At 37.6% G+C, this 27,369-nt stretch overlaps 1 protein-coding gene across 1 annotated transcript; it reads left to right on the top strand.

Annotated features, from left to right (window-relative positions):
• The first annotated feature begins 102 nt into the window (after positions 1-102).
• b4galnt3b (beta-1,4-N-acetyl-galactosaminyl transferase 3b) lies at positions 103-26,245 on the top strand. The gene is made up of 20 exons (XM_008412421.3): positions 103-1,083; positions 7,781-7,830; positions 7,958-8,041; positions 10,449-10,544; positions 11,268-11,358; positions 11,448-11,548; positions 11,638-11,705; positions 16,256-16,334; positions 16,448-16,514; positions 16,687-16,821; positions 16,950-17,059; positions 18,707-18,807; positions 19,759-19,826; positions 19,915-20,854; positions 21,320-21,579; positions 22,466-22,619; positions 22,718-22,790; positions 22,883-23,036; positions 24,502-24,628; positions 25,172-26,245. Exons 1-20 carry the CDS (start codon positions 948-950, stop codon positions 25,281-25,283), a joined length of 3,006 nt encoding a protein of 1,001 aa, XP_008410643.2. The 5' UTR covers positions 103-947; the 3' UTR covers positions 25,284-26,245.
• Positions 26,246-27,369: the final 1,124 nt, after the last annotated feature.

Below are 27,369 nucleotides of genomic sequence, written 5' to 3'. Positions count from 1 at the left end.
TGCACATATTTAAAGTTTCCTTCAGGGAATAAACCGAAGCAAATCAATAAGGAAATACGTGTGGCTTTACCTGTAACAGGTAGTGGATCTTAAAGGGTGGGGGTTTTCTACCTGGTTGGCTTCTCATGTTTACTCCTCCCTTGGGCACTCAAATCAAGCTAACGCTAAATAAGAATGTAACACTTCCGATGTGGCCTTTCAAAATAATAAAACGTTAAATACATGTGTAAAAAAATATCAAAATGATCATTGAAATGTATTCATATTGTTAATGAACTGGTTAATAAATAATTTTTTCCCAGCTCTATCAGAATAAAGCGCGCAAGAACTTATATCATTTTTTATTTTATCGGTATTGTCACACGTTAGGTTTTATGTAGAAGGAGCGCCGGCCTAGCTTCCTGTCAACGTTGTGTCTGACTTGATTAAATTGAGACGGGGATGAAGCTGGTGTGAGATTTCACTCGTTTATTTCATTGTGCGCTTCAATGCGTGGAGAGAGCTGAGGTCAGCGCGCCAGCGGGACGCCGTCCCGTGATTGAGACTTACAGGAAACCCTTTAAAATATTTAGATGATTAGGAGAGATCAGTGTTTACTAACAGTTTGTTGCCAACCGCCATAAAACCGCCAAGAAGAAGAAGAAAAAGAAGAAGAGATCAGTGCAGATCACCGGGTGACACAGGTCAGGATGTTTTGCTTTATTGGATGAGAGGCGCCAGTGGACTCTCGCACCGGGATCGCTCGGGCTCTCAGGAGCACTGAAGTCGCAGCGCTCCTCCCGGGAGCAGCTGCGGGCGGCTGGCTGACTGGCTGGCCGTCTGGTATCCCTCTCTGGAGGGAGGGCTAGCGTTGAGTCCTGGGGTCTCCCCCTGATAACAGAGCGGGGGTGGGGGGTTGTCCGACGGATGAGTATCTGTTCGGGAGCTAATTTCGTCCCGCAGTCAACATGATCATGGAGTTTTTCCCCCTGAAGAAGCTGCGGCGGAATGGCAAATATTTTCTGTTTGCGGCGATTCTCCTGGTTGGACTTTTGGCAGTTTACCACGAGATGGTTGCTGCAAGAGTTTGGAGCAGTGATGTCGGTAAGTTGGGACTCAACAAGTGTTTGTATCTTCAACTTTTTTTTTTCCCTTCACTTTGCTGCAAATTAAAAGTAACCTACATGAATGTGCAGCAAGTATAAAATGTTAAGGAGATTGTGCATTTTACTTATCGTCACTGAGCATCTCTGTACTTTGTGATGAGTTCTTCTTGAGCCATCTTATTTCTGAAGGAGCTTAAATGATTGCAGAATACAATTGGAAGATGTACTGATCGCAAGAAGCTGAGTTATTATGTCTTGGAAAATTACTCATTGAAAATTCTAACTTTTAACCTGTCACGACCACAATCTTTTATAGGATACACCAACACAAAGTAGTGTACAGTTATGAAATGGAAAAAAGAAGAAAGACGTGTGTGTGTGTATATATATATATATATATATATATATATATATATATATATATATATATACACACATACATACATATTGTTAGAGCTGATAAAGTACGTAAGGTTGGATTGGAAATGCACCTTCCAGTACAACGTCTCTAATTAACATAGTTGGAGCCATCCTACCAAAGCTGGTAGAGATACACCCCCCAATATTTACAGCTGAAATGCTGAAATATACTATTGATTGAGAGGGGCTGAGTACAAATGTATGCCACGCTTTTCAGATTTTCATTTGTAAAAAATAGTGTTTAAAAACCACATATCATTTTCCTTCCACTTTACTACTTGGCAGTAATTTGTGTTGGTCCGTTATGTAAAGTATGTGAAAAATCTCAAATGGTCCAGGTATTTCTCGGTACACATCGAACGACAGGATTGATTAAAAAATAAAACATAACAAAGCAAATGTTCACAGTTAAAGAAATCTTGAAGGGTTTTATTAAGATTAACGCTTATAGATTTTGTGAGTTTGCTGATCAATGTCAAAATCTGTTTCCACATAACGTCAAATGGAGTAAGTTTCCTTTACCCAAATAGTACTTGCAGCAACTCAGACCTGTCATTGTGTTTATTGGAAACCAGAGCCTAAGGCAGATGAAACAACAGTATTACAAAGATGTGGATGCTTTTGTTCTTTTATGGACAGTAAGGAGGGGTTAGGCAAACGGTGGGGTCAGAAGGTCAGTCGAAGCTCAGAATGCCTCTCTCAAACCACACATCCTGTGCACACTGCTTTATTTTCACCTCATGTCGAAACGTTCCGTCTCGCTGTCGCACTCAGCAAACTGACTTGAGGATGTGGCTGTGGCTGCCGAGTGGATGGAGATGAAAACAGCCAGAGTTTTCAATCTGACGTCTCCCCACAATAAAAGAAACAGAAACGCACGATGCTCATGCTTTCAACAACACGTCAGCGTATGAAATGGGGTTTGTCGGGCTGCACATACATTATGCTCCTGAACAGAAACATGATTCTCTGATGGGGAAATGTGATGGTAATTGTTGTGATTTGGCTCGAGCTGAATCATCTGCTATGCGGACTGTGTTGGTGCTTATCTTTAATGCTTCAAAATGAAGGCCAGGCAGATATTGGTTTTGTGGAGTGTGAAGTTATAACTCCAGTTAAGTTATCAAAATTAGACAAAGCCTCTTTTTAGTTTGAGGTGTGATTCATTTAGAATTTAACAAGTTGATAGCAGTTTATAATCATTTATTTATCTACCCATCCACCTTCAAAACCATCATTTGTTCCTTGTATTGACATTTCCAATTACAATCTTTGCTTCTGTTTTATTGGGCAGGTGGAATGCAAACACATATTTTGGTTAAGCTTGGCCTTACGATGAAACAGAGCAGACACCTCATTGTTTCTAAAATACACAGTAAATAAATTATGGAAAGTCGATTTATAGGTATTTTTTTGATGACATTAAAATAACAGCAACTAGTTGTTTGTTTAGGATTGACAACGTCAACTAGGTGTCTGAGGTACTTATTAAATTAATTTAGTTCTGACTATAATCTTTGACCATGAGATATATATACTGACTGTGACCTTCTTAATTAAGTCAGTGTTTTATTGTTGTTCTTAAGAATACGTGGTTTTAAACACTTTTTTTTTTTTTACAAGCAAAAATCTGAAAAGTGTGGCATGCATTTGTACTTAAGCCCCTCTGAGTCTATAGTAGAAACAATGGTAAAAGCTAATGGGGTCTTGTATGAAAGCATGGGAAAAGAGCTTCTTCCCACAGGGAGCTTTACCCAGACATGGGATAAGGGTGTGTTCCACTGGAAGGAGAGCTCTGGGTGGACTTTGACCTCACTGGAGGGACTATAACTGCCTTCTTGGCTGAGATTCTCAGGCCAAAAGGGCTATGTAGTATTAATACGTCTATTGTTTGCTTGAAATGGAGCATATTGTGTGTGGAGACAAAGACTTGGTTTTACTTCTTCATTAAGTCGTAGTATTTCCTTGTTGTTAGACGGTCTTTTGTTCTTAGGATAAAACCAAAATTAGTATCTGCTTTTAATTGTAATTGTATTTGAAGTGAATCAGATTAACAGTTGTTGGCTCTGTCAGTACGTTTGGCTGCGGATAATCCGTCGCTTGGAATTAGAATGATTGAGATGGTAACATATATGTCACCAATCAAATGATGACAAATGGTGCACATTGTAGTAAGTAATAGTTATTTTCTCTACAAATGTTTTAAAGTCAGAATAAACTTCTTTCCAATGGCCCTGGATTTTCAGAGCTAATGATATTACTTCAGCTTGACTTTTGGTAACAGGTTTCTTCATTCCAGAAACCCCAATATGACCTTCAAAATCAAATTAAACATCAATCCTAAAATTTAAAACCAAAATATCACATAATTTACAGCCATTTCTAAAAAAAAAAAAAAATCCATAGAGACGGCTTCCAAGCTGAAAAATAACCTTGGAATGTAAACTTCTAAATAGTGCTGGAAAATAAATCAATAGGTGTGTGATCAATATCAATAGAAAATGCTTCCAATAAATGTTCAATAATTTTAAAGAACTCCGTTACAGAACTGTATAGCCTTCTGAGGGATGTAGGCAGAAAAAAGCTGCAGAGCTTCTCATGGCTAGCTAAGCAAGGCTGGTGTTATCAACTAGCTATGTGGTAGGTTATCAATAACCTGCTGAGTAACTTGTGCAGTAACAGTTTCAAGTTTCACTTGAAAATAAACAACATGGAGTGAAACGAGAAAATGAGTACAACAGCTTCATAGGAAATTGAGCATAAAACAGAAAAGGTCACGCCACTATTTTTGTATTATTTCAGCTATTTAAAACAAAAAACTAATCAATAATTATCAATATTGGCTGATATAAAAAGACTTATGTTGTGATATGTTATTCAGCCATAGCTTCTGACTGACAGTCACTTATACTTAACATACAAAAGAGTCTCTTCGCTGCATGACAAAAGATAAAAAGATTAAGCTTATTTTATTACAGAGCTTGTTTGGAAACTAAATTAGGCAACACTTCAAGCGGCTTTCAGTCCTGCTTTTTCAGAAGCTAAATGCACGAGTGTAACATAAAGGCAACTACTTTACATAAATTTGTCATAAAATTCAAATAAAAGTGTCTTTAAAGCTCCCCTATTAGAAAATAGAGGCTGCATTGCTGTTTTTGTTTCCCCTGTGCAGCAGGGCAATCACATGTTCATCACCTCTACCCCAGAGAACAAACCGATGCAGATTGGCACCACTGGTCGCTACGGGATCACACACATGCTCGGGGTTTAAGATACGACTCTTTAAGGAATAGTTTGTTTTTCCCTCATGTGGGTCACACTGGCTCTTAGTACAGATAAGTTAACAGTGTTGAAGTTAATAAAGTCCTGATAAGGAAACTAGTAGGAAAATTTCTATGTGGTAAGCATTCCAGTTAATATTTTTTCATTTATGTTTTAATAAACAGGGAAGGTCATTATGAAGGTTATGCAAAAAAAAACAAAAAAAAAACGCACAAGTCTTTGAAGTGTATTTGTATTTGAAGTGAATCAGATTAACAGTTGTTGGCTCTGTCGGTACGTTTGGTGTCATCTATCATTTTGGTATTTGCAGTTTCCTTGGAGAATATTTTGACATTGAGTGTCTGTATTTTGTAATATTCTGCAGACTGAAGGAAAAATGTAAACTGCATAGCTTACAGTTTAAGAATAAAAGCAGCATCGCTGGGAAAAATACAAATTGATGATGCAGATTTAGAGGTTTTAGATCGGTGAAAACTTACGGGTTCAAAAGTAAATGAACATGTGGCAATGAAGTAAAAATTTTAAAAAAATGGTTTAATATCAGTTGCGGTCAGCTCATCTTTATCAGCTCATCTTCAAGTTATTCTTCAGTATCTTCTCACTTCTAACCTTTAGTTCTGATATGTGTTTGTTTTTAAAGCCACTCTGTGCATGATGTTTTGATTGATGTTGCTTTTCTGCCTTAAAGGTATTCTGAAATACCATATAGCTAATTTCACTGGCAGTTAGTCAAACTTTTGAACAAGATTTAACATGTTTGACAGAAAATGTGAAATTCTTTTAGGTATATGTCTCTTAGTTAACTTAAACTTCCTTTAATTAACTGCTCTGTTTTAAATATGTGCTAATTTAGTCAAGTGGCTACTTTTACTTAGTAATTTCTTTATCTGCAAAGCACAACAGACATCTTTATATGAATGCCATGTTCTCGCATCTTTCTTATTTTGAAGAGTGGAATTTAGTAAGGTTCTCTGTGTTGCATCATATCTATATCCCCAGGAAACAGGCAGGTATTTATGTAAAACCAGTGGCACATGTTTGTGCTCCACTCTGTAGATTATAGAGGAGCAGATCAAGGTTTGTTGAGTTCCATTTGCTCTGCAACATATGGATAGTGAAATAGTTAATCAACTCAATTATAAACCAGATAAAAAATGTATTAAAAAGCCTCCATTATATTGATTCTACAGAAATTTGATGTACTGCTAATTGTGACACAGGCAGTTTGGCAAAAGGATATCTCACTATAATTGTTCTTATAGTTTCTTATAGTAATAATAATAATACATTTATTTTAAGGCTTTTTATGCATCTTTACCGTGTGTTTCTGTAACCACTTGTTCTGTTCTTAAGGCTTAGCGGGGATTTGCCTCTTGTGGTTAATTCTTTGACGCTGTGGGTATGATCATTAACCAGCAAATGTGCACACCTTCATCACAGCTCAGTAGACTCTAGTTTTGTTTTGTTTTTTTGGGGGGGGGGGTTTCAACGCAGAGAATTTTCCACCAGGCTTGTCTAACATAGGTATAGCCTGTTTCCCCTCTAAAATAAGAGATGGAATACACCTTCCCATAAATATTGCTGAGTCAGCAGCAGCTCAATTATCTGGCTTATGCACATGATCTTATTTTGATTATGAATAATGTGCAGCACCCTCTACATTTGTTGGCTCCCCGGATAAAGGATATAGGAAAAATAGGAAAAGTGAAATCCCTCTCAATATACGATTATGACTTATGCTATTTATATTTATAGGGTTAATAATAATGTTGTTTCCCATTGAAATGTATGGGGACAGCTTTAAATTAATTCATACATGTAATCCTAATTACTATGGATGCAACCCCTGAATTTGAACACAACAAGGTTAGCTGACTGACTAATGCTGGCATAATGAATAATGTCAACTTCATTATTACAAAAATACATTAAACCTCTGATGGGGAACTGTGACAAATGACTCATTGTATAATAAATATGCATCGTGTAAATTTGATGTGACTCTGAGCCGCCCTTCAAAATGAGTCATTTCTGCCTTTACTAAGGCAGCAATGACAACATGAAGACAGCCACTTGACTAAACCAACCAGCATCTGCAGTCAGAGCAATAATTGGGAAGCTAAGTGTGTTTACCTTCCACCACCACACTCAGTGAAAAAATATCACAAAGTTCATTGCTGTGGAATTGCAGACATTGCTGCAATGAAAGATACGATTTTCCAGAGATGTTAACAAACGAGATTGAGATGTTTAAGATCTAGGGTTTTCAATATATGTGTCCAGAATAAATATGAATCGAAAACCTTTCACAGAGATAAATACAACACCGCATCTCAAAAGCCTTTTGACTTTGACTAAATGTTTAACAGGAACTTACATTTTACAGCTATAAAAAGTTCATTATGTAAAAAAAAACATCACTGTTTATGAATCAGATTTAGGTCAGTATATGTCTACATGAAAATACTTCTCTTTTTCTTAACCAACCCTCCAGGGTTACCCATGATGTCACAACTGGCCTCCACATTTCAAGGGTGTGTATTTGGAGAGCTCCACCCTAGTGGTAATGACAGACCTTCACAGGGACTTCAATCCCAGCTCACTCTCTGTTACCACAGTCATAAAAATCCACACAGTGAGGGCCTATTTTGAAAAACCACTCTATAATTTCAGAAAACATGGAAGAGGTCAGTGGGGACAACTCTTTGCGTCGAACTTGCCAAAAGCACCAAACACGTTTGCAAAGTTTAGGGCTGAAATGATTGACATTGAAATGTCCTCAGCTGAAAATATGAACACAGGGAGACTCGCTCAAGACTCCATTGTAGACTTAATATGAAAAAAGTGAATGTAAAAAGTGTAAAACGGACTGCAAATCAACAACTACTTTAAGTATTAAGCTTGCCGTTTGTGATTGTTCCAGGGATATATGAATATTTTTTGTATTTTTGAGCATGCATTTCTGATAATCAAGTTTTCCTACTTTTCTTCAGGTGCAAATCCCATCAGCAGCAACTGGATGAGAGCCGTGCTAAATCAAAAGGTAAGTGGAGTTAATAAAAAAAAAAAGAATTTCCATAAATAAAGGTGATGCAAGACTGTGTGTTTATGCAAAGAGGCGAATGGAAGAAAACAAACTAATGCAAAATATGGCTCATCGTGTTTTCTAGGTGAGAGAAGATGGTCGACCAGACTGGGTGGAGGATCCAGACTCTTGGAGGTCCAGCTTCACTCCACAAGCATGGAAACCAGAGGTGTGTGTGTGTGTGTGTGTGTGTGTGTGCGTGTGTGTGTGTGTGTGCGTGTGTGTGTGTGTGTGTGTGTGTGTGTGTGTGTGTGCGTGTGTGTGTGCGAACGTCTGGGGGCTGCTTGCATGCTGCAAAGTTCCAGCTCACCTCTTTTGAACTCTAAATCACCTGCCCGGACTTGCCCACTTTACTCCCAGCTCATTGCATTTCCATGTTTACAGGGTCGTTCCTGCAACAGTCTGCAGGAGCTTCCACTGCTTTGTGTTATCATGCTTATCAGATTTCCCCTATTTTAAGCAGGACTGAGCTTCAGCCAGCTGTTTCACCTCATGTTTCATGTCAGAAGAGAGCTGTCTGGCCTTACTTGCCAACATAACCACGGTTTATAGTAATAGTTCCTGTTTGCTATGTTTTCCCATGTGGTTGGTTGTCCTTTTTTTTTTTTGCCCTTTTTGTGTTCTGCCAATTTCTGTTATTCTCTGCAACCCGTTTTCTTTCATTTTGATACACAAACTAAAAGGCCACTTTAAGCGAAAAGCCAGATTTGAAAGTTTGACTCGGTGATGATGCAAATGTCTTAATTTGCAAAAGATAAGAAAATGTTTTTAATTTTATATGTATCACAAGTTTTAAACATCAGTAAAGAATTTGGGATGGGTTTATCCTTCACAAAAGAACTTTTGGATTTAAAAATGCGTGAAAAGTTAAAAAATTAAAATATATCCATCCAACTGAGAATATCTTGTGTTCATACAATTAGGTATGAAAGTCAGCAAAATATAGCTTTTGCTTTGTTTTTTTTTTTTTTTCTGAATTTGCAGCATCATTCACATTTTAAGGCTTTAATTCCTACGAACATGGTATTGAAAGGCAAAGCATATATAAATATATTAGACATTGTCAGATTTGTATGGAAAGGGTATCTGTTTTTTGCATTCAGTTGTATGACCACTTTGTTGTCGTTTGTTCTGTTGACATCCTGACACCAACTGATTAAGTGACAAATACTGTGCGAGTCTGAAGTAATCACTGTTTAGAGTTCCTTCAGTGCTTAAATGCAATGACAACAAAGGAACCTTTCCCTAGGTTGTAAATCGCTGGTGCTATAAAATATATCAACAGGAGAACCTTTGTTTGAGCTTTAAGCAGGATATGTATTTAGGAACATCAACAGTGTGAATGTATTCACAGCAAATATGGCCTTAAAGGGCTGATAAGTTGTGGATTAAAGCTGCTGCTTGAATTAATGTTTTAGCAGAGTTAAACCCTCTTCGATAACATTGTATTTGTAATTGTTGTGGCTATATATGTATTTTCCAAGCTTTTATCCTAATGAAGCTCGCAGTGGAGCCTAACCCTGAACCATTTCATCACAGCTGTCTCAAACAATAGTGCACGTATGACCCATTCTATACATTATCTGTATTTTACGTCATTTCTACTAAACATGCCTTGCTATGAATCGGAGCATGTTAGCCTGTTTACCGTAGGTGATTATTGCAAACCCTGCTTGTTAAAAAGTTCCATAAAACAGCAAGTTTGATAGCAGTCAATGTAGCAGAGCTTGTTGTGAGACCAGAACAGTAGAGTTTACAGGTTACTGATTAGAAGTATGGCTGTAACAGAGTCATAGCTGGCAAACCTTTAATGCTGAACATCATCTGTCAATGAATAAACTCCTTGGACACTGAGTGAATAGTTTCCTTTGACCCTTAAAATATGTGACCAAAAACAATCTGCATCAATAATATTTGCTGAGTTTGAGGCCTGAACCTCACACCAACCTTTATCTGAATATGTTGGTGGCAGCAAACTGCTCGTCATGACCACTAATAAAACCGGATTAACCACACACTGTATTTGGCCCTCAGTCCCGGTGTTCTGTTCCTGTTGTGTGATCGGCACGCACACAGATCAGATAACACGGACCCTTCCTTCGGCAGATGTCGCAGAGGTGTATGTTTACAGGACATCTGGGGCCTCAACTGGCAACCAGCAGCTCCATTGTGGGCATATAGTATCTTACTGTGTACTCGCTTTGAATTGAAACTTAGAAAAGAGTTTTTCTAAATGCCTCAATTTACTTTCTATTATATTACCCGACTTTGCAAGAAGACGTCTTGTTCAACGTACCTTTTATTTACTGACATAGCTTTCCCACACATAATAATAGATTGCTCACATCCTGTTACTAATAATTTGGTTTGGCTTACCCATTGAATAATACTTGTGTATATACGGAAAGGGGTGTGTTGAGATCCACCCCCATTGTGCTGTCGAGCTCCGTCTGAGGAAGTGCGTATTTGTTGGGTTTTAGTTTAAATACTGTGGCCAGATGGTGATGTGTCCTGCTCCTGCAAACACAATGCTCTGTTTATATCACTGCCCCCCACTCTCTCCTCTCGCCCTGCAGTTTAAGGGACAGGCCAATCTGCATGTGTTTGAGGATTGGTGCGGCACCTCTACCGCAGACCTGCACAAGAACCTGCACTACCCCCTGTATCCACATGTGAGTCGAGCTGTTATCGCTTAATCTCGTTCAGTAATTTGTCATGTATGACACTTGAAAATGCCAGTGAAACTTCCCAAACATGTTTGTCCTTTTAGACGTGTAACAAGTGAGTATGTGTTGTCAATAAACACATGAGCAACATTTCCTGTTGCCTTTCTCTCTGTCCTCAAGCATGCGCTAAACAAAAATCCAGAGTTACTGCTCAGGTGCCTTCTAAAACTATTGATACCTCAGTACTTTGAACAGTGTTTTTCCTTTTTTCAGACGGTCTCCTCATAGAATGTCTGTACCAGAGTTAAACTATAGAACATGTTTTTGTTCCCTTATTTTTTATTATGCAACTCATTGTGCTTTTTTAGCTTTATGTCCCATAAACGTATAGCTAGATAAGATGTGTTTATTTTTTTCTTTTCTTTTAAAGTCATATGTATAAATGTATTTCTTTACTCTAAAATTTGGAATTACACATAAAATCTTTTTTTTTTAGCTATAGAACTTTTTTTTTTGTCTGGATCATTTTAAAAGATGCCAAGACGACTCTACGTGCTTTTTCAGTATGTTTATGTGGGTCAGAGGAGAGTCCTGAGCAGAGCAAACATACTCATGTTTTCCATCAGGGGTGCATTCTGCATCTACATGCAAAGTCCTCCTGATTCTGGTCTACTCCTCCAACTTTGAGCCAACAACAAGTCTGATTTACTATTCCATTTCTTTTATTAGACCAGGACCATAGTCCAGAAACTTGCTGTTTCTCCTCAGTGGACCAACTATGGACTCAGGATATTTGGATATTTACATCCATACACAGATGGTACAGCCTTTACGTTAACATTTTGCTCCTTCCTTTTACAACCCATGCAGGCATACTAACAATGCCCTTCATTTTTCCTCCTCTGTCAGGAGACTTTGTGTTTGCAGTGAGCTCTGATGACAACTCTGAGTTTTGGCTCAGTACGGATCAATCCCCGCTTAATGTCCAGTTGCTGGCGTGGGTCGGAAAGGTATGGATGTTTGAGGCCTCCTGGTTTTAAAGTTTCTTTTCGTCACAGCAATCCCAGTGACATCTGTTTGCACACAACTTTTTATCCAGACCGGCACGGAGTGGACGGCCCCGGGGGAGTTTGAGAAATATGCCAGTCAGACCTCCAGACCAGTTCGGTGCGTCAAAAATACAGTTTATGCTCTGAACGATGACTCATCCAAACAAACAAAGGCTGGATTTCTTTCACTTGCATTTCAGACTCACTGGTTCCACTGGTTTTATTTCCACACCTGACTTAGCTCCACCCCATAAGTTTCTTTTGCAGCACTGTGATTTTATTTTTATTTTGCTCGTCTATTTAAGTTTTTTTTATGTCCGAACAATTTATTCTGTATGAAATAATTTTAATATAATCTAAAGATCTCTGCAAAGTTCATCATTCACACTCTTTGTATTGGTATAATTACTTAATAGGTTTAATCAAATTTATGTTACAGTCAGTAAATGACTCTAATGTATCAGTAAGAAAAGAAATGAATCAATAGTTTACCAGATTAAATCAATATGATTGACACTTCAAGCAAAATAAGAATAAGCATCTCATCCCTACTGATCAGTAAACTCAAATCAATGACACATAACCTCTCATTGTATGTTATGAAAAATATAAATACAAACAATTATTAAATTTAATTCCTAGCAATTTTAGCGAATGTCATCACTGGGCACTTTGACATTATTCAAATTAAGATTAAAATATTTATATAATCTAATTAATTGAAAGGAATTACTGCCAAACACTCTCCAGTTCAAGCGAAAGATTAAAAACTCTCTGTTCTGGACAGTTGAATTGAGAATATTACAAAATGTGAAATGCTTTTTGTCAAAAGGTGTGCAACAATGGTGACTTATTAGGTTGACTTCAACGCGAGGCAAAGTAAAGTAACCCCTTTTAAAAGTTTTTCTCCTTTTGGACAAGCAATTCAGTTCCTTTTCTTTGCTGTTATTGAGTCATTTCTGTGATTTTAAGACCTGGTAATATTAAAATAGGAAGAACTGACCTGAAAAAGTCTCCACTCAAATCACTACATGCCAGTTTATTCTTCTTGGACCCTTGAGTTTTACCTGATATAAGCTTATTATATATATATAAAAAAAAACATTTGCAAATTTGTCTTTCACTTTCTTCTAACTAAAACCTTATCTCTTGAAACGCAATCAGAAAGCTACATCTGTGTCATTTAATGTGCTAAATTGAACCAGAAGACTGTGGTATTAGTTTGGACCCTTCTTCCATTTTTATCAGAACTTCACAGGTGTGTTCTGAACAGATTTTATTTATAACATCCTCTCTGCCCTGTCGAATGATCAGTCAATTCATAAGCTGTCCCCAGATAAACTACTTGGAACCTCTGACACCGGTGCATAGCTTATCAGATGGCATTTGTTGCAAACAAAAAAAAGCCTTAAAAGCTGAACTGCAAAGCTCAATATTCATTTAACTGAGGTCACTGAAAGTATTTCCTCATCTCTTCATGTGTGCAACCAAAATTTAGCATTACTGTTAGCTAGACTTGCTGACAGGGAAGTTCACTGGAACCATATCTGTGTAGGTGCAGTGTGTCAGTGCAGGAAATGCACAATCTAAACCAGTTTGGTGAGTTGACACAAAAACTTTGAGAACATAAGTCAACAATAACCGCACAATCATCCACACTGTTAACCAAACTCAAAATGAGTGGTGGTACTCCAAATCTGTGGCTAACAAAACCTTTTTAGACTAATAATATTATTTTCTTTTTGTAGCAAAAGTAGTAGTAGTAGTGTCTGTTATAATTCACCCTAAATTTTTACTAAGTGCATTTTCTCAAAGTGCCAAGTGCACAAAACTGTCAGACAGGAAGTATTTTTTTATGTTGTTGTAGAACAATTCAGAACAAGTAAAAATAAAGTCAGTGTTGAGAATATTAGTACCAGGAATGTAATGGCTTCAGGTGGCTTTGAGAATAGAGTTTAAGATTTTTGTGGATTGCTTTTCAAGAAATGCACGGTTTATCTCCCTTCTCACTTACAGAGATATGATTCATATTCACTTTTGTTCCCATAGTACAACTGAAACAGAAGTGTTATGGTGATGTCATGAGCTGAACCTTATTTTTTAATCTGCAGCATTTTTCACTGTATCCATGTTTTATCTTTAAATATAATTAGACCTGAACTGCACAAAAACGTTAATGAGTCAGGTGCTGTTTTAAGCTTTAAACAGTCCATCCATATTATGGCTACTGTGTGTGCCTGACAGAAGGCTTATAATTGACTTCCACAGTAAAGTTAACAGACAGTGTTGTCTTGAAAAATGGCCCCCCAACTTCTAAAGAAGGATCCAAGTATGTAATGGTCTCAAACTAGCGATGAGGAAGAGATGAATAAATGTTAAAGTAAAGACAAACGATACCCTTCAAATTAAAAGCCCTTGCAAATGTGGTTTTTACATGACCAGTGGATTTAATGCTGATATTTAAAAAGTAATAATGCTGACTTTCAAAATAAAACTTAAAGGAAGCTCTTCAGAAATCTCAGTAGTTCAATGTGAAGATGGTGCAAGGTTCTACTTTTTTACTCTGGCTGTCAGACCTGAAAAAGAGTATTATCTTAGGCATTCAAAAGAACACCTACATATGCTTTTCAAAATAAAAGCCTCAGTACTTAATTGAGCAGATTATTGCAAAAGCTTCTATGCAAATGTTTCTACGCAACTAAAGCAACTAAAGCAACTAAACCTGAACTGAAAAAGGGATTGTGTTAGCCTGTTCAAAGGAAGCTTATTTAAACTTTCAAAAGCAAAGCCTAAATATTTCTTCATATTGCAAACATGAGTTAAACATTTTTAGAGAAACTAAAACCATCTTGAAAAGGTAAACTTTCAAAATGAAACTTGCGTACTTCATAGTTTGTTATTGTAAATAACTGTTCTTCAGTAATGAATGAAAAACGAAACCAGTGAGGAAAAGGGGATTATTTGCCTTTTGAATTAAATTAATTTAATTATCTTCAAAATAATCTCCAACTCAAATTTAATTTAATAACCTAGATTCCTGGAAATATATTCTACATTAAAATGCTTCTAAGCTAGTTATGGAAGCAGCACTATTTGGCTTTTCAAAATAAGAGTGATTGAAACTTTTCAACATTCCTTGGTTTTCTGAGGTATAATTGGTAACGTATAGGTTTAAAGAAAATTTTTTATCAACCAGTAAGCCTTTTTTATATTGATGCAGTGGGCAGTATTACAAAAGAAGCATACCCTCAGCATACTTGATGTGGCCTAATCATACTATTGCCATAGAACTTAAGAGAAACCTGCAATTCAGGTTCTACATGTTTTACTTTGCATGGTAAAATGAAGAGGGGTTGCACAGTGGCGCAGTTGGTAGAGCTGTTGCCTTGCAGCACGAAGGTTCTGGGTTCGTTTCCCGGCCCCGGTCTCTCTGCCTGGAGTTTGCATGTTCTCCCTGTGCATGCGTGGGTTTTCTCCGGGTACTCCGGTTTCCTCCCACAGTCCAAAAACATGACTGTTAGGTTAATTGGCCTTTCCAAATTGCCCCTAGGTGTGCGTGGTTGTGTGTCCTGTGTGTCTCTGTGTTGCCCTGCGACAGACTGGCGACCTGTCCAGGGTGACCCCGCCTCTCGCCTGGAACGTTAGCTGGAGATGGGCACCAGCAACCCTCCCGACCCCACTGAGGGACAAGGGTGAAAGAAAATGGATGGATGGATGGTAAAATGAAGAATCGTTAGAAACAGACTGAGCAGGTGTGGCTTGTTGAGCAGGATTGACAAGAGAGGCTTTTCCATACTTCTGAGAAGTGTGGACCTGTGACTTAGGTTTATAAAATCTGGAGACGTTTGGCAATAATACAGTTTGAACCTATCTGTAGGTTCAAACTGAACCTATCTGTACACCTAAGGTGTACATCTGTACACCTTATAACAACTGTCAAGCACGGTAGAAGAGGGATACGGATTCAGATTTCTTTCTCAAGCCGCAGGACCTGCACTGTTTGCAGTCGGAGTCAACCACTCTCTGTTTGACAACTGAACTTTGGCCAAAGTGGGTCATGCAGCAGCACAATGATCCCAAAACAGAATGGCAAAAATAATCAAGTGGATACAGTGGCCCAGTCAAAGTTAAGACCTCAGCATAATTAAAAAACTGTGATGCCACATGAAGAGAACTGTGCAAGAAACAAAAGAACTGAAGCAGTGTGAGCCAGAACTTCTCCACAATAACGAGAGAGACTCGTAGTCAGACAGAAACTACTTCAAGCTATTTCTGCTAACGATGGTTCTACAAGCTAATGAATCATGAGGTACTTATCTTTCCTTGTGATTGTAAAATATGATCTACACATGTTGCAGTAAGCTTCAAGAATAAAAATGGCTTAAAATAAAAAAATATTTATATATGGTGAAAAACCTGGTCTCAAATTATCATTTTAGATGAGTCGTTTGATTCATGCAGAAAAAAATGACACCTGTTAAGTCGGCTCCAAGAAGTCATCACAGAAATGGAGCGATAGATTTTAATCTGACCATAAAACTGTGGTCGCATTTTAGTAGAAAATGGATCTTGCAGCTCAAGTGTTAAGATAGACTCTCTCTCCAGGCAGTTTATGCTTTTATGATTTTTAATGCAAAACTCCTAAAAAGAATCCCAACTGTCTTACAGGCTTTCAGCTCAAAAGAGATACTTTTTTGAAGTTATTCACAAGCAAAATGACAGAGGGACTGACCATGTGGAGGTGGCTGTAAGTGCACCGCACTCAGATCAAGTGATGCTGTATTTTCCAAGAATCAAAAGCCTTTTTTTATGTTGATATCAAAGTAGAAAGTAATGCTGTTTTTTTTTTTTGTCTTTAAGTGGCAGCTATTGGACCGCAATTTCAGATTTACGGTTATTGAGTCGAAACACATCTCCCTTTATGTTGGTGAGTGCCTCAAGATGGTAGATGCATGAAAAGTCCATTCTAGCAGTGAATGCGTGCATCGTGAGTGGGGTTGAAAAATAACACCATTTACTTTAGATTTGCATGGTGGCTGAAAACTGCAAGTCATAGGAAACGTGACCCACTTCTCTCATTCAAACTCTTTGTCCTGCAGATGAGTCTGACTTGAGGATGAGCTATGTCACCCACATACCACAGACAGCTGCGAGTCATGAGCACACCTCCTCAAAGCAGCGCAGTGCTGCAGTAGACATGCTGAGGGAAGACCCGAGAGACACACTCTACAGAGGTGAGAGACGTCTCTAAATGGCTCCGTTTCCTGTCAACCGCGGATGCAAGCGTTGAGCAAGTTGTTTCCTCATACCATCAAAGCAAAACATGATCATGATTCAAATCTGCATGTTGTTTGTTTTGCAGTCCGTCTGATAAACAGCAAGTTCCTACAAGGCATTCTTCCTGACTGCACATATAACCCCACCTACACGATCAAAGACTTCCCTCTGCTCCGTTACCAAGGACTGCAGTTTGTATGTTTTCATGAAGTTTGTAGACGTGTTTACCTTACACTGCCTGTAGAGCCTTCCCAACGTATTGATACCCTTTAAATATGTTTGCATTTTTTATGTCACAAGTACAAGTTTAATTTATTTTATTGGGCTTTTATGTGATGGAGTTGTGAATAAGGAGGAAAGATATGCCTAGTTTTATCCCTAAAGAGGATGTAATTTCATTTTGGTACAGATTCACTGTTCAAGACATTATCCGAAAAAGGGAGATAATGGCACAGCTGTTGGCTTAACAGGACATGGCCATCTACCCTGAGCTCACAGACTGAGAAAGAAATAGTTAGAGAAGTAGCCAAAGGGCACACCGGAGATCTAGATCAAGAACAACTAGATTTTTGAAATAAAGACCTGAGAAATCCAATTTGAAGTTTGCCACAAAGTCCTGCAGGAGACACCATGCTATGGTCAGATGCCATGTGTCTGGGCAGGGCAAACTAACACTACACATCAACCTTATCACACAATCTATGTGATAAATGGAGGTGATAGCATCATGCTGTAGGAAAGCTTTTCCTCAACATTGACAGGGAGGCTGGTTCGAGCTAAGAGCGGATAATAAGCCCAGGAAAATACAGCTTTTGAAGAAAATGGTTAAGCAATGCACACAGAGTTAAACAGTTAAAAAAAAAGTACTTAAACATGTCACACCTCTTGAGCTGGAGCCACACTGCACTATGGGAAGATGACTGACTGGTGAAATTGTTATTGCAGTAGAATTGCCACAACAGACAAGCAACTCAGTCCAATAATAGGTGGACCGCAGGTTATGGATGTTAATGTACTTTTTAGTAGTCAGAGGCTGACAAAAGGAAGATGAAAAGCAGAAAAGCAAAATAAATCAAAAATAGTACAACCATCTGGTATCTGTTGAAGCAGCAATCACCCACAAAACTTTTTGACCCTGCATGATATTTGTAGGTCACCACAGATTGAACTCGGAATTTTTTTTTTTTTCTTTCGCTGCAAAATATTTTATTTAAACAGCCAACAATCGCAGCTGAATCCCTCTGAGAAAAACATGAAAGTGAGATGGATCTTTTAGCAGGCTTACTTTGCTGACACCCTGTGTTGGTCTTTCACATAAAATCTCACCACAATACATTAGAATTTGTGATTTGACATTGAAAAACTGTGAAAAGGTCCAAAGGGTTATTAATAATTTCTCAAAAAACCTAATAGTTATTATTCACTTATTAAAATGGAAGAATATACAATAAAAATTTTGCATTTTGTGTGTAAAATTGGAAATGATGTTTTTTCACCCTCCACACTGGTTCAAGTAAATGTTTTCTCCCATAAGTTTTAACAACTCGTTTGAAGTTGAGATCAGATTGGTTCAGCAGTAATTTGATGTTTAAACTCTATTTTCTATAATAGCCCAACATATCTGCCTCAGTTTGACGATATTGTTTTTTTTTTTTTCTAATCTTACTCCAAGCCTAGTTCACATTCCTTCTGAAGTCTAATTGGCATCTAAAAATCCACAGTTTTTCCTTCCTGTTCTATCTTGGCTATCCAGCTTTGTTAGAACTCCATAGTTCCTGTTTTTGTGACTGTAAACGTGATATGCTTCAAGGCTTTATGCAGCAATTGTTTTTTATTCCATAGGTTCAGATGTCCTACATCTACCCGAACGACTACACCCGGCTCACACACATGGAGGGAGAAAACACCTGCTACTACCCAGGGAGCTCCTACCACAAGAAGATGTGAGACCCTTGTATAAAAATATCATGGCACAGGTGCATCTCAGTTAATCAGAATATCAGCAATTATCTTAATTATTTCAATAAGTGAAATCAAAAAGTTAAGCTTATAAAGATTCATTATGCTCAGAGTTTTATATGTCGAATTTATATTTCTTTTAATTTTGATGATTGTGGTGTAGCTCAAATAAAAACCCAAAATTCATTGCATTACACAGTATCTGCTGTCAATACTAATTAGTTGTGTTGATGGTAATTGCCTCATCAGTGCCGCATTGCATGGAGGTGATCAGTTTGTAATTGCAAAGTCCAGGTTGATTTTATAACAACCTTTAGTTTACCTCCATTGTTAAGTATATTGTCACTTATCTTCCTCTTGACAATAATCCATAGACTCTTATGTCAGCCAAAGTGACACCTTAGTCATTAAACCAGGCTTTGCTCCTTTTGACAGGTTCAGGACTAACTAAACATGATGAATATAACAGTGACTAACCTGTGTCCTCAGTATGTCCCTTTACTGGTTCTTAGTCTTCTGACTCTCGCCGAACTCTTCAACTCGTGAATGTCTCCCAAACTCTTGCATGGAGTTTTGTTCATGATCTTCTCAAGGCTGCAAGTATCCTCGACATTTGCACACCATCCAATAATATTCTTGAGAAACTTTAGTTGGCTTCTCATCAGCTGTAATCAGAAATAATCTTGAAATATAGAACACTGTGTGTGATGAATCTATATTTAATAATTTTCTGATGTATTGAGACACACCTGCTGCTGTGGATGTGCATGTTTCTACAGCAACATGCACATGTTGCTTTTATAACCAAATTTTTTTGTGGTTACAAAAAAAGTAAAACTGAGGATTCAGTCTATTTATAGTGCATCTCAATGTGACATTCAATCAACTCCAAAAGCAACCAATTCCTGTTTAGATGATTACTTTGTTTCCACCAGATATGGTTTCTCTAAATACATGAGATTTGACCGCCCATATATGCACAAGAAAGGAAATGGAGACAGAGGTATTTTATTTCTTATTTTTATTTAAATTTGCTTGCATAATCAGACATGTTCTTCTCAACTTCTGATCTTGCTTTTGGTGAATGCCAGATTTTGGTTTGCAGAATAAAACGTCGGTCCATGAGGAGGAGAAGGACGGCTTTGGCTATGATGCCAACCACAGTGAGAAGGAAACAACGGCTGACCAGATGAAGAACAATGTTTACCCAGACTACGGAGATGATTATGACGATTATGTGCAGAATCGCCGGCGCAAACTTTTCTCCTTTGCCACAAGAGGCGTTGATAATACACTGGGCAAATCTCCTGATGAAAGAGGACGCATAGAAGAATTTCAGAATAGAAAAGAAAAGGGTGTCATTCCACAACCTCAAAAGGAGCCAGGCAAAGCACCTAAAAAGGTATTCAAACAAGATCCGCATCAAAACAGGACGAAGTTTAAACAAGAAGGCTCAGTTAAAAAGGTAGAATTGAAAAAGACAAAGGTTATATCAGCAAAGAGACAGAAAGTCAAAGCCACCGTAAAACCAGAGCAAACTAATTCTTCAGCTCTTACTGGTAACGGGGAAATTAAAGCAAAGCAACAACTAGCCGTTCTGCCACAGAGACCCGACTCCAAACAGCATCAAAACCAGAGATATTCAAAAACAAACCATACTCAAATCCAGAAACTCAATAAGTCTCCAGTTGAAAGCCAGGACAGGCATGGAGCTGTGCCTCAAAAACCCACTGCGGCCAACAGGCAGAAGCTTCCAGAGACAGAAAAGGTTCTCCATCTGGACATCAACATGTGGGAGCAGCAAGGAGACAACATGTACCCTGATGAAGAGGACCTCACTCCGGCGCCAGTGTTCGATACTCAGGTCAACTGGAACCAGACCTTCCAGGTGAACCACCTGGACCTGCAGTCGCAGCGTTCCGACTGGATTGACCTTTCCTGCAACGTCTCCGGAAATCTGCTGCTGAACCCCAGTGACGCTCTGACTGTTGTTCATGCCTTCCTGGATCATCTTAACAAAAAGCATAAGAGGTGAGCATTGGTTTGACTTTTTGTATGCATAATTCATACTTGCCAGCACTTCAAACAAGAAACTAAAGACTTTTTGTAGCCCAACTTCAAATGAGATGCATATTTAATTAATAAATTGTATATATCTGGTAACACTTTATTTGAAGGGGTGTGCATAAGACTGACATGACGCTGTCATAAACATGACATAACACCTGTCATGAACATGAAGAAGTCTTTATGAATGTTTATGACAGTTGTCATAAAGTGTCATTTGGTAAATAATGACACTCTTAATGCAAAGTTGCTCTAAAAGTTGCATTAAAAGTCAATTAAAAGTGCCAACTTTGCATGATTTTGTAAATAATGACAATTTAATGATTTAGCCTGAAATTCTCTCATAATTTTTCTGCATTATTTAAGATTTTGACTTTGAATTATTCAAAGTTTATTTAATCTACATATTGTCATTGACTGTGCACGCAGACGATTCACATTGGTTCGCGTGCTTAACGTTGTGAAGCGCGTGGACGGATACAGGGGCAGCCGCTACCTCCTGGAGCTGGAGCTGAAGGATGCCAATGGCCAGCTGCTGCGTCTGACGCATTACGTCTACACTCTGTTTCGCCACAACCCGCAGCGCAACCAGAACTTTATCTTTGAGCGCTCACAACCTCAGCTGGTTTTGTGCAACCCGGTGGGGTTCCACTGGAATCCCGATGCCACTGTTCATTTCATAGTGCCTGGTAAACACGTCTTCCTCTTATTCCAAGACTAATAGATAGCTGCGTTTTAGTGATGTGAGCTCATTTTGTGTTCACTTGTAAAAAAACACAATGTTATTGGATATTACCGGTAATTGCCAATTGTAACACTTAGGCGAAAAACATCTTTTATTAAAGGCCACATATAAATGTTACATGCTTTATGTGGTTGGCATTGGGGTTGTAGCTCATTGTAGCTATTTACTTCCACGTCCAAATTTGACAAATATCCTTAAAAAAACAATAGTTAGTACAAGTCAGCTGAAAACATAAAAATAGATGAAAGTGACAACCTGGTAGCAATCAGGTTGACCATTTCTACGCCAGTGTGGACCAGTGTTATTTTAAAATAACATCTCATTGGTATCCTCATATTCAAGTTAGGGATTTAGCACTGGTAATGGTGTCAGCATTGTTTCTCTCAACAACTGTCACAAAGACATATTTTTTGGTATTAAAAAGTTAATTGAAGCTAAGTTACTTAGAAATTCTTTGTATTTTGATCTCTTTGAAAAACTAAGGTACAATCAAACTGCACCTGCACTCAAATACACCAAATACACTCTTTTTCACCTTAGAATACAAATAAATATATGGCTGATTTATTGTGCATTACAGAGCCCGTTATTTTAGTTGTCACATATTGTCAGTGATTATATGAGCAGGGCATGCATTTTATTGTCAAGAATTTCCTTTTGACATACCTGAAGAAGTCTAAGTTGATTGATGCATTCAGAGTTGGGAGTTCTTGTCTTATTTGGTTTACTGAAATATTGTTATGTGATGGTAATTTTGGTTGGTTTTCGTGCACATGCTGTATTTTCTTTCTTGAGACAACCATATAATTTTTGTTAATGTGATTTTCCAGTTAAAAACCAAGCCCGGTGGGTGCAGCAGCTGATTACAGATATGGAGGAAGTGTTCAGAGAAACCGGAGATTCAAATTTTAACCTGATCATCACTGACTACGGAAGCACAGACATGGACGTGGAACAGGTTCTGCAGAAATCCTCACTCCCCAGGTTTGTGCTTGTCTGTGTTGTTTAATTTTGTATTTGTCTCTTTCTTTGTGTGAAACCTGTTTTGTAACATGTGTACAATGTTAATGCTGGTTTAACAGGTACCAGTATGTGAAGCTGAGTGGGAACTTTGAGCGCTCGGCTGGTCTGCAAGCAGGAATCGATCTAATACACGTGAGAACTGCAACAGTACGATAAATGAAGCACAATGTTAAACGTCTTTATAGAATTATGATTGTAAGTTTCCTCTCGGATGTCTTTCTCAGGATGACCACAGCATCGTGTTTCTTTGTGATCTTCACATCCATTTCCCTTCTTCAATTGTTGACACAATCAGGAAGCATTGTGTGGAGGGATACATGGCTTTTGCTCCCATAGTCCTCAGACTGAACTGTGGCAGTACACCATCAGACGCCAGAGGTGAACACGCATACGTTAATTTTGTTTTTTAATGACTGTTCGCCTGCTCCGGTAGCTTTGGTACAGTGAGTTGGTTTACAGCTGTTCGAATGCTACATTGCTACAGATTGTAGACCTCGTACTAAAATTAACCCTAAATACGTAGCTCGAAAGAGAGTATACATAACTGCACTTTCACAAAACTGTCAAGTGCAGTTGTCTTGACTCTGTAATGCATCAAATATAAATATAAATCTCTGAGCAGCTGTTCAAGATCTCAGTCACCGGCTGTGTCTCGTTTTATCTTTGCATTTTCACAAAATAATACTTGATATACATCTGGAGTAAACACAAACAGCCAACATTCTGCAAATTCTGACACCCAGCATAGAATCCACTAACAAAACAATCTTCAGCTTGCTTATTGTCATCTAACAATTCAACGTAATCAGGACTTCATGAATTAAAATAGTCATAGTCTGTAATTATAGTGATTGTTTATCCTCTGTGTGTAAAGTTTGAAAATAACTGTTATCCTTACTGGACTGATGAAAAGACTAAGTTATCACAAAGATCATTGGATCCATTTTAAAATGCGTGAACATGTCAGAGAGGCCAACTGTTGAAATTTCTGCTTGAGTGGAAAAAGTCCCAGTATAATGAGAAGATTATCAATTCATGATCAATCACAACTAATCTGGTCAATTACATTTGAAGCAATAAGAATGGAATTTGTTTTTTTCTACACACATTTTACATTTTGCCATATATTGACTTATATTTAAACGGTGTGACATTTTGTTTTTCTCTTCTGAACACAGATTTTATCTAACTAGAGGAACTAATAAGGAACAACAGCTATGTTTTAGGACCTAATACTAGCGACCTACATTTTAAACAGAATGTACTTTTATGTGTTTCATACAACTACATGGCTCAATGTAATGTTCATTGTATCCTGGTTAGTCCATTAAAACAAGACATGTCAATGTTTTTGATTAACAGAAACCAAGACTCTTTAGAGATGCTGCGGTTTTGCAGTTAATTGGGTCAGAACTTCCACTTGTCCTTGACTCAAATAGTTTGAGTGGTATAAAATTACATCTATCAATGCAGCACTTTTAGTGTTAGAAGTCAGAATTTATGTCTTTACATGTTGTCAGAGTGAATTAAAGGGCTGATTTAGATTTTCAGCAAAGAAATGTGCATTTCAGATTCAGCTACTTTTCAAAATCCTTTAGGTTTTTTGTTTTGTTTTGCAATGGGGCACATGAATCTTTTCTCTCTCTTTTCTCTTTTCATTTAGCCCTTAAAGTTTCTGTGTCTTTTCTCTCTTGTAAAATCTGCATGAAATGCATAGAGCATAAATAAATATAGTGTAAAATTATTAAATGAGTCATTGTAGATAATGATATAGGATACATAATGGTCTTTTCAGGAAACCCAACAACCCATCCACTAATGAATGTAATTTTTGTTCATGCAGGTTACTGGGAAGTGAATGGTTTTGGTTTGCTGGGGATCTATAAATCTGACCTGGATGCCATTGGAGGAATGAACACCAGGGAGTTCAAAGAACGATGGGGAGGAGAAGACTGGGAGCTCCTCGACAGGTCTGTTTGTTACTCTCTCGGGATTCAATTTAGCTGGAATTTATTAAATTTTAAATACAGCATCGAGTATGCTTTGGCATGTTATTTGATTCATTGTCCTTGCTTTTTTTATTTCTTGTCTAGATAGTGTTTTTGCTGTCTGAACTAAGCAAAGATTGGTAAAATTTTATGAGAAGATGGATGAAGTTTTCTAGAATCAAAATCATCTCTACTGCCTAAGTTTGTGTTCACAAACAAAGAACATGGCTTCAGCTTTATATTATCACAGATGCCACATAGATGTGTTATCTTTAGAGGAGATATATTAAAAATCAAAAGAATAACATTTACACATTATGTATATTATTATCTTTCTTTTGGTATATCACATAAAGTTCAGATAAATTACCTAGAAACCGTGGTTTTAACTTCTGAAAATGACCAAAACTTTTAAGTATGAGTTCTTTTAAAAGGTGCTGTGTGTAATAAACAGCATCCCAGTTTGGGATATTTCTATTTACATAATAGTTGTAAAACTTTCCACAATGCTGCTCTCTGCTTTAGGATCCTCCAAGGTGGTCTGGAAGTGGAGAGGATCTATTTGAGGAACTTTTTCCACCACTATCACTCTAAACGAGGCATGTGGAACCGGAAGATGTCAGCGAGCCAAACGTGACCCCACCTCAACATTGCCATGTGCACAACTGTGGCAACCGAAGCACTTTAAACCTGGACCGCGCCTCCTGCCCCCAACTGTGTTAAACCTGCTGACTGTCAAAGGGACGTTAGATCGGTTCCTGAATTTGTTCACTCAGTCTGTCTGACAAATGTGGTGACGATGATGGAGCTTATTGTTACCCAGATGCTGCTGCTCAGAGTTTATTCACTGGATTTGCTCCTGACTTCAACTACTGCTGTAGCAAATGATGAATGGTACCGACTGCAAGTCCTCGGTGTTCACCGTGCTGCCTCCTGAAGTGCCAATCTGCATCACAGGCTGCAAGAAAATAAATCGTTCCAAAGATGAAGCTGAACTTAAATACACTCCAAAAATGTATGCAAGAACACACAAGTGTCCTTTTGTTTTTGGTTTTTTCAGCCTTGTGAAAAGTGTGAACTAGTAAAAAGGACGGAAAGAAAATCTTGTTTGGTTTGCGTATATCTTAAATACAACTGTTCTTTATTTTTATAAATGACAGATGTAATATTTATAAAATCAGTTTCTTGTTTAATTTTTGTTAAACATTTAGCTTTATTTTCAGGCTCAACCATATACCTCAGTTTGCTTATCAAGTGCCCTGTTTTTTTGGTGTCATCTATGTAGACTCCAATTAGCTGTGACTAATAGTTGTTTGCATAGACAAGTCCTTTATGTATTTAATTTCCAGGATTATTTTTATTTCATTCTTGAAATGTGGAAGTTTTGCTTTATGCAGTGCAGAAATAACTTGTATGTAAATTACAGGCTATTGTTCTGATCCTTGGTTGTAAAAGGATTTCTGATTACTATGTGGGCACTGTTCAGATAACATCTGAGAGACTACTTGGTTGAAGGACCAATATGTTTTTCTGAGCCTTAATTAATGCATATTAAGTATGGCTATGTTTAGCATGTGTGGACAGTCTATTGAAAAACATTTTAAAAAACAGCAGAATTAAAGTTATTTATATTCTTGGTGATAGTTGATTATCTTTTTTATTAATTATTCTGCTGTGTAATAATTTTTTTTTTGCAAACACAAATGGTACTAGAGCAGATTATTTAAAAATACCTAATATTATACAGGGTTTCTATACGATTTGTAAAAGTTTGGAATTTCATTTAGGTATTTTCAAGATTGAGTATGAAAAAGTCGCAAAATCTTTGTATTGCTTTGTGTTTTCTCCTTACCAACTTGAATTGTCAGCCAATTCATCTATTCATTCATCCATAAGGTTCCACATTTAGAGCCTGATGCAGAAAAAGTTCAGAAAAAGTTAAAAGATTGTTTGTATTTATTCAAAGACAGAACTCCTGAATTTGTTTCAGAATATATATGGGATTTTGGCACAGGAAAATAAATGGGAGCCCTGGGTAATGTGTAAAATCAAGTTTACAACTACATTTTCATGTTTGGTGCACATTCCAGTTTAACTAGAGCTTTGTGCCACTTCAAGTGCCTTGAATCTGATGGACATCAGACTGTTAAGCTTGTCATTTAGCCCAGTAAAGATGACTTTTCTAGGCTGATGCCAGACATTTTCTTGTTTTCTTTATTTATAACACTGAAATGCTGTCATTTTTTGTTTTTAATGTTATCTTAGTCTCAAAGGTTGATCTTTTCCTTCTTGTTGCTGCTCATGCCTAACCATTGTAAAAATTCTAAGTTTAGATGTAGTTATTTTTGCTCTATGCTGGAAGAAAGACATCTTTGTTGTAATTTTGTTTTTCTTCTATTGTCTCTTCTTCTCAGGGACGTGTTACACTGCCTTGACAAATCCCAGGGGAAAGCTTAAATAAATAAATAAATAAATAAATAAAATAAAGAATACATTTCAGTTTCCTCAGTGTCATTGTCATAAACTTTGTAACACTAAGGTAAACTCTGAACTTGAAAAAGAAGATACTGTGGGTGAATAATATTACCGTGCACTTTCATACTGGATTTATACGTTTATATTGGGGCATGCTCTCCATTTCCCAGTCTAACGCAGTCACTTATCTCCAAATGCTAAAACCTTTCACTGAGCCCTTGACTTAATATATTCCCTCACAGTTTTCA

Source organism: Poecilia reticulata, chromosome 6 (genome assembly GCF_904066995.2).
Source record: "Poecilia reticulata chromosome 6, P_reticulata-male-v2, whole genome shotgun sequence".
Classification (NCBI taxonomy): domain Eukaryota; kingdom Metazoa; phylum Chordata; class Actinopteri; order Cyprinodontiformes; family Poeciliidae; genus Poecilia; species Poecilia reticulata.
This window is presented reverse-complemented; position numbering and strand designations above follow the sequence as displayed.